Source organism: Salvelinus namaycush, chromosome 14 (assembly GCF_016432855.1).
Source record: "Salvelinus namaycush isolate Seneca chromosome 14, SaNama_1.0, whole genome shotgun sequence".
Lineage (NCBI taxonomy): Eukaryota > Metazoa > Chordata > Actinopteri > Salmoniformes > Salmonidae > Salvelinus > Salvelinus namaycush.
Genome location: NC_052320.1, coordinates 10522625 through 10531102, shown reverse-complemented (window position 1 = coordinate 10531102; position 8478 = coordinate 10522625). Strand labels below are relative to the sequence as shown.

General features: G+C 44.9%; 1 protein-coding gene across 1 annotated transcript; it reads left to right on the top strand.

The window, feature by feature from the left end:
• The first annotated feature begins 481 nt into the window (after positions 1-481).
• LOC120059122 (molybdate-anion transporter-like) lies at positions 482-8166 on the top strand. The gene is made up of 3 exons (XM_039007935.1): positions 482-582; positions 5445-5836; positions 6625-8166. The coding sequence occupies exons 2-3, from the start codon at positions 5525-5527 to the stop codon at positions 7762-7764; spliced, it is 1452 nt and encodes a 483-aa protein (XP_038863863.1). The 5' UTR covers positions 482-582; positions 5445-5524; the 3' UTR covers positions 7765-8166.
• The last annotated feature ends 312 nt before the right edge of the window (positions 8167-8478 follow it).

Genomic DNA, 8478 nt, shown 5'->3' with positions numbered 1-8478 from the left:
AAGTAAAGGGATTTATGTTTTTATAACTGTACTGCAATTGATAATCGATTCACGTTTAGATGGAGTATTTGGCTGGTTTGGCTTCCAGAGCCAATTCACCCTTTAAACAGAACATATAAGAAGGTCCTTGGAAGGTGTAACGTTAGGCTCCTTAAGTCCAATATTGGGCAACTGCAAGGTTTCCAGTAGTTACCACAGCCATAAAGTCAAAAATGGCTCGTAAAAATGCATGAAAACAAACATGTGCTTTTTGCACTTAATTTAAGGATAGGGTTAGCCATAAGGTTAGTAGTGTGGTTAAGGTTAGGTTTAAAAATCAAATTTTAAGAAGATAAATTGAATAAAGGTTTATGACTTTGTGACTGTGGTAACTAATGACGACCCTACTGCAAGTGCAGAGATGGAAGTCATGCTCAATCGGGATAGAAAAACAAAGGCTGCCCCCAAGTGGTGAAACTGATATCAGAACCCGGAAATAGGTGGTGAAATTAGGACGTTGTAGAACACGGATTGTCGAAGCTATCTCCTCTTCTTACTCGTAGTTAAAGAACTTTAAACCCTACTTTAATTTGAAACAATATGGTAAGCATATCAGTCAGGTTGTTTGACAAGTTTCGGTAGCTAGCATAATACAAAAAGGATTATGGTGAGCGAGATAGCTAGCTAGCTGTGTATCTAGCTCTGGTCCATTGGGTTACGTGCGGCTTGAGCTTCCTTCAGCGCCCTACATCGAAATATTTTTTACAATTAACCCAATATAGACCACAGCCTTTCGTTTCCAATGGGAACTAGTGGTGGGGAGTCGACTCCAAAATAATCAATTCCTCGACTTCTATTTCTGGGTGTCAAGCTTCTATTCCGACTTCTAAGATTCTGTATTTTTGCAACGGATTAAACTATTTTCCGTAGACTACTTCGAGAACACAAACTCTCGAATCTTTCACAGCAAAAAAAGAGCGAGGGAGAGAGATGGGAGAGGCACAGCCTGGCATGTCCGCCACCTGGCAGAACCGTGCATCGGTAATCAAAAGATGTATGGTAGGCTAGGCTATCGCAATTTACTGGCTTTGTAATGTCTCGAGTAAGTTCACTAAAGTATGGGTTATCAATGAAAAGGATGAGATATTCTACACGCAATAGACCGAAGACACACTAACGTTTTTCATAGCTAAGAGAAAGGGGAGCAAGCGAGGGAGAGAGGATTGGAGCAGGCTGAGAGAAAGGAAACCCTGGCTGGCTGTTGATGTCCTAGGTCTCTACGAAAAGGGTTGGAGAGCCCTGTCCTAGGCAGTAGATCGCAAAGTAGCATCCCCGCTAAACATTTTGGAAATGGCAAGTTCACTTTCTCATCCGTAAACACAGTAAAGTGGAAATACGATTCAGTAGCTCAAATCAGCAGGATGTGGGCATTGTTATTGGGAATAACGTCTAACATGGATGGTTCGATAAAATCATGTTTATGATCACACTTTATACATTTAAATATTATGGGGAGACCTATACATTTGGCAGCCAAGCACGAGTTATCAGTGTAGCGTATTGTCGTGTGGACATGACGTTGAAATTAATGAAATATCTGCACGTCTACAATAAAAACCTCCAGGCTCCCGTCATAAGAGTAAATTTGAAATAATAATTACAGGGGGCAGTTTGGAAAAACTAATCCTGTGTGAATTGGCCTCTGGAATAACGCACATGTTTGGATAATAATTACAAAACCAACGTCTCTAGTAGTAATATCCGTCCGAATAGGGCTGTAACATGGCAACAAATAGGTTTATCAGAATAGAGTGCGCCGCATCCCATGGGATCCGTCAAGGCTGCACACAGCTGAAATATTATAGTTTCTACACATCACCTTATATATTCAAACAAAACGGGCAGCCTCATGCTCATTTCAGTCTTCTAGAACACAAATGTAGTCTTCCTACTAGGACTGCAATAATGAGATGGTGTGTATGTTTGTGCACATCCGTTTGTGTGTTTTGGGGTCGACTCCAATCACAGGAGTCGGATTTGGAGTCGACTCCAAAAATCCTGAAGTCTTGCACCACAAATGAGTCATAGTGGGCAGGACAAGGGGGGCAGCCAAGAACTAACTAGCAAGATCCTATTGGCCCATTCTAGCATGTATTTCCGATTGGGAACGCCTATTGAAGTATGCATGTGCAATAACTCGCACTTGTACTCCTTATAAACAATGCAATTTTATTTAATTTGGGCAAAAGGTAAATCTACAAAACTCCACTCTGTTCTTAACAGATTCTACTTTTGGGAACAGAAAACTGTATTGAGATCAAATGTTTCATCTATGAGAAAATTAGTAGAATGTCAGCCAAAATCCATCTCTCACCTGATACTTCACATTTAAACTCCCAGTGAAATATCATATCAAACAAATTGTATTAGTCACATGCGCCGAATACAACAGGTGTAGTAGACCTTACAGTGAAATGCTTACTTACGAGCCCCTAACCAACAATGCAGTTCTAAAAAAATATATATGGATAACAATAAGAAATAAAAGTAACAAGTAATTAAATAGCAGCAGTAAAATAACAATATTGAGACTATATACAGGGGGGTACCGGTACAGCGTCAATGTGTGGGGGCACCGGTTAGTTGAGGTAATATGTACATGTAGGTAGAGTTATTAAAGTGACTTTGCATAGATGATAACAACAGAGAGTAGCAGTGGTGTAAGGGGGAGGGAGGGGGGGGGGGGCATGCGAATAGTCTGGGTAGCCATTTGATTAGGTGTTCAGGAGTCTTATGGCTTTGGGGTAGAAGCTGTTTAGAAGCCTCTTGGACATAGATTTGGTGCTCCTATACCGCTTGCCGTGTGGTAGCAGAGAGAACAGTTTATGACTAGGGTGGCTGGAGTCTTTGGCAATTTTTTGGGCCTTCCTCTGATCATGTTGAGGGATAGGTTGTTGTCCTGGCACCACACGGCCAGATCTCTGGCCTCCTCCCTATAGGCTGTCTCGTCGTTGTCGGTGATCAGGCCTACCACTGTTGTGTCATCTGCAAACTTAATGATGGTGTTGGAGTCGTGCCTGGCTGTGCAGTCATGAGTGAACAGGGAGTACAGGAGGGGACTGAGCATGCACCCCTGAGGGGTCCCTGTGTTGAGGATTAGCGTGGCGGATGTGTTGTTACCTACCCTTACCACCTGGGGGCGGCCCGTCAGGAAGTCCAGGATCGAGTTGCAGAGGGAGGTGTTTAGTCCCAGGGTCCTTAGCTTATTGATGAGCTTTGGGGGTACTATGGTGTTGAACGATGAGCTGTGGTCAATGAATAGCATTCTGACATAGGTGTTCCTTTTGTCCAAGTGGGAAAGGGCATTGTGGAGTGCAATAGAGATTGCATCATCTGTTGGGGCGGTATGCAAATTGGAGTGGGTCTAGGGTTTCTGGGATAATGGTGTTGATTTGAGCCATGACCAGCCTTTCAAAGCACTTCATGGCTACAGATGTGAGTGCTACAGGTCAGTAGTCATTTAGACAGGTTACCTTAGTGTTCTTGGAGATAGATATCTATCTGACCCATTGTTCTATATATCTATCTGTGCTACATCTTTCCATTGAGAGAAGTAGTAATGACGGCTTTTTGTAGGCACTAACTTTGCAATGGTTTGTTGGACAAAGCCTATGGGGAAATGAATGGCGTTCTGTAGGGTTTTTGGATAAACAGCGAAAATAAGGTCAGTGGTAAACACAGGCTTGTTATACATTTAGTTCTATGTGATAATCTTTATCAGTTAACATCACTTTTTGTGAATTTCGAAGCATTTGTGTAAATTTAAAAAAAGCACAAAGGCTTCATAATTCCTAAAGGTCATGTTAACTGACTGATATTATTTCATATAACAAAACATATAAGCACAGAGTTTATAAACCCAGAGGAGCAACATCGCAAGACTTCTGGGAACACTTGCGAAACAGACCAAACAGACAAGGCCGGAGTTTGTGGTTTTAGAAGTCAGTGAGAGAAGTGACAAATTCTTCCTTAGTTGTTAATTTTCTCAACCTAAGACACAACCTAGATTTGAGCCAATGTCTTCAGTAGTTGAACATGTTAATGCTCCAAACTCGTGAAGGTGACAAACTGACACCTTTTCATTTTCATCAAAAACAACTTTATATTGAAGGAGTGTCTTTAATTTGACCGCCTGCACATGTGCAGTTCAGCGCGAGACGACCGTTAGACCCGATGACGTGTTTCTACACATGAGCTTAGCTAGCCAACGTCGCCATGGCATCACCTACAAGTGTGATCAGGGATTTCTATTGGAGAAGCAGTTTTAGCTTATCTTCAAACCACAGGAGGTTGGTGGCACCTTAATTGGGGAGGACATGCTTGTGGTAATGGCTGCAGCGGAGTCAGTGGAATGGTATCAAACACATGGTTTGGTGCCATTCCATTTGCTCCGTTCCAGACATTATGATGAGCCGTGCTTCATACTGTACCGAAATAATCAAATATTTCAGTTGTGTATCTTACTTAGTTTTTCTTTGATTACTTTATTATTTTTAATTCCTTAGTCATCATCTCTGCTCAGGCAGTAGTACTCGTTACATTTTGAATTCTTAGCAGGACAGGAAAAGTGTCCAATTCACACACTTCTCAAGAGAACATCCCTGGTAATCCCTACTGCCTCTGATTTGGTGGACTCACTTAACACGCATGCTTCGTTTGTAAATGATGTTGGAGTGTGCCCCTGGCTCCGCAATTGCGTCACACCCTCCGTAAGGAGCCTCTGGACCACATTTCGCAGATCAAGCATAAATCGGCTTTTAGTCAGCACTCTAGTAACAAAATCCTCCGTGGGATGAATGGAAAGATGCAGGCTGTTGAAGAAAGTCATCCGTACATATTGGCCTGGACCAGAGCTACTAATGTTATCTGCCAAGCTTATGCTAGCTGTTTAGCTATCTTTTGGAAGCAAACTTACAAAATGTACATTGGTATCCAAGGAGGTTGCTACCTGCCAGATCTTTAGTTTGAAAAGTATTTTGCTGCACCTGCTATAATGCCTCGTTCACGTCATGTCGGAAACTCTGAAATCTCTGACTTGCTAACCTTGGCGGGAGAGTGGGATGATCCCGAGTTTCCCACTTAGGAGGTATCGGAATCAACCAATGGGAAGCTCGACGCAAATAACTTACATTCATTTTAACTCAGAGGTCCCGAGTTTCCGACATGATGTAAAGGTGGCATAACACCTGCAAATCTGTGTAAACAAACAATAAACTTTGATTTGATTTGTAGTCATCTCATGCAGCAGTATCTAGATGAGATGACAACCCTAAGCAAACATCTTCTTTAGATAGCTAGTATGGACGCCACGTTTACATAACTAGGCTTTAAGTTATTTATGTTGGTAGATATTCACAATAACTGTCTTTATGGTGCCGTTAGTAATAGAGTCTCTGTCTCCGCAGCCTTTGACTGAGCCACAACGGATAAGACAGGAGTGAAGAGACCTCCCCGCCCCTAACAGTCACACTTGGACAAACCCATCATGTTGGTGACAGCCTACCTGGCCATGGTGGTCCTACTGGTGCTATGTGTCTGTCTGGAGCTAACGGCACGTCGCCTCACCCCACCTCAACCCACCCCCTCTGCCATGGGCACCAACCCTGCCTTCCGTAGGTTCCAGACCTTGTTCCTCCGAGGCTACCTCTTAGCCTTGTCGGCTGACTGGCTGCAGGGGCCATACCTCTACAAGCTCTACCGCCATTACAGCTTCCTGGAGTCCCAGATAGCCATCCTGTATGTCGTTGGCCTGGCCTCCTGTGTGCTGTTTGCCCCCGTGGCTAGCTGGCTTCCTCAGGTAACAATAACCAGGACCACACTGTAAATAAATCAAATTAAAATGATCTAAGTTTATTCATCAAGTACACCATTTACTGCAGGTATAAATGATAGTGTAATGTCTACTTGCAAGCTCCCTCAACAGTGCAGTATCAATATAATCCAAATTAAAAAAATAAAAATAACAAGTAGTAGAAGAAAGTGGTATGCATTTTAGTAATAAAACTGATATACAGTATAAATTATGAATGTACTATGTCAAGTGTGACTATTTACAAATAGGAAGTCAATAGTGTCTTGGGTGGGCAATTGAGTAAAATAGTATATAAATAGAACAGCAGAGTTGACTGTGTGTGCACTTGTGTGTCAGGGTTGGCTGTGAGGAGAGTCCATGTAAATAGTCTTTAAGGTGCAGGTCTGAGCAGGTAGACAGCTAGCGTTAGCCGTTCAGCAGTTTGATGGCCTGGTGGTAGAAGCTGTCTCGGAGCCTGTTGGTCCGAGAACCTGAGAGCCAATAAAAATAAGTCCTTAAACCATTGTTTCCCAATCCTGGTCCTGGGGACCCAAAGGGGTACGCAGTATTGCTTTTGCCCTAGCACTAACACACCTGATTCAAATAATCGAAGACTTGATGATTAGTTTAATCAAGTTTGTTAGTGCTAGGGCAAAAACCATAACGTGAACCCCTTTAGGTCCCCAGGACCAGGATTGGAAAACACTGCGTTAGATTTTTTACAATGTATATATTGTTGAACTGCTATGACTGAGGTAACTCTATGTATTTAAAATGTGCATTAATTAATTCAGGTCCTGGGGCGGAGACGGACCTGCCTGCTCTTCTGCGTGGCCTACTCAGCCTGTTGCTTCACCAAGCTGTCCCGTGACTACTTTGTCCTGATCCTGGGTCGCGTGCTAGGAGGCCTGTCCACCTCTTTGCTCTCCACAGCCTTCCAGGCCTGGTACGTGCACCGACATGTTGACGTCCACGACTTCCCTAAAGAATGGATCCCCAGTACCTTCACCAAGGCTGCTAGCTGGAACCACGGGCTAGCGGTGGGGGCTGGGCTGGTGGCTAACATGCTGGCTGAGTGGCTCCACCTGGGGCCTGTGGCGCCCTTCCTCCTGGCCGTGCCCTGCCTTGGGGCCTGTGGCTGGGTGGTGCTGACTGATTGGGGCCTGGAGGAGAAGGATGGAAGCCTGGAAGGGGACAACAAGAAGCCCTTGCTCGGTCCTTCTAGTTCAGCACCTCTGGCCCGGGCTTCTGCGCGGGCCCGGTTCTGGCGCAGCTGTCAGGAAAGCCTCCACTGTCTCTTATCAGACAGACGGGTGATGCTGCTAGGAGGAGTCCAGGCTCTATTTGAGAGTGTCCTCTATATATTCATCTTCCTGTGGACCCCCGTCCTGGACCCCTACGGCCCTCCACTGGGCATGGTCTTCTCCTGTCTGATGGCAGCCAGTATGGCGGGGTCCCTGCTCTACCGCCTGGCCACCTCCACCCGCTACCGCCTCCAGCCTGGTCACCTCCTCTGCTTCTCCATACTGCTCGCCTTTTTCTCCTTCTTCATGCTCATCTTCTCCACCGCCCCGGGCCAGCCCAGACCCCGCGAGTCCCTGCTGGCCTTCCTGATGCTGGAGCTAGCCAGTGGCCTCTACTTCCCCGCTGTCAGCTTCCTCCAGGGGAGGGTGATCCCAGAGGAGAAGAGGGCCGGAGTGCTGGCCTGGTTCAGGCTGCCCCTTCACCTGACGGCCTGCCTGGGGCTGCTGGCGCTCCACAGGGAGGTGTCGGGGACCGGAGGGGGCGAGGGAGGTAGTGGAACGAGGCATATGTTAGGTGGTTGTGCTGTTTTGATGCTAGCTGCACTCTTGGCTGTGGTCAGTCTCTTTACACTGGGAAGGAACGATGTGGATCTCAGACTGGATGGGCCCAAAGGAGAGGGAGATATATGACATTTAGATTCATAAAACTGAACTGTCCCAACATTGGGCAATGCCATGGTGGAGAAGGCTTTGTTTACAGCGATGAAGACTTGTTTGGGAACTGAACAACTTTTGTATGACTGAAAACTGAAGCTTAATCAACATAGGAGTTACTAATATAAGACAATGATTTAAAATAATCTGGTGTTGGTAAGGTATATATTTTTTGTTGCAAGATTTCCTGATATTTATTTGTTTTAATTTTGTTAAGACTAGCAAATATCTTATTAGATTGTTGAGTATATGAAGAAAATGAGTTTATTTGGATTTACTATGTGGCAGTCTGCATCTTCTCAAGGGGTTGGGTTAAATGCAGAAGAAACACTTTGGTTGAATGCATTAAGTTGTGCAACTGACTTATTTCTTTAAACACACACACACACACACACACACACACACACACACACACACACACACACACACACACACACACACACACACTCTGACGCACTTGCTTGTGTATTAATGTTGCACCCGTTGGTAGCTCCAGGATGTTATTTATATCTCACCCTGACCACGTTGTAGGGTTTATCAACTGCATTGTTCAGGGTGTACCTCTCAGCCAGGGCAGAACAAGGCTTCCATCACTAGCGTTGTTCAGGGTGTACCTCTCAGCCAGGGCAGAACAAGGCTTCCATCACTAGTGTTGTTCAGGGTGTACCTCTCAGCCAGGGCAGAACAAGG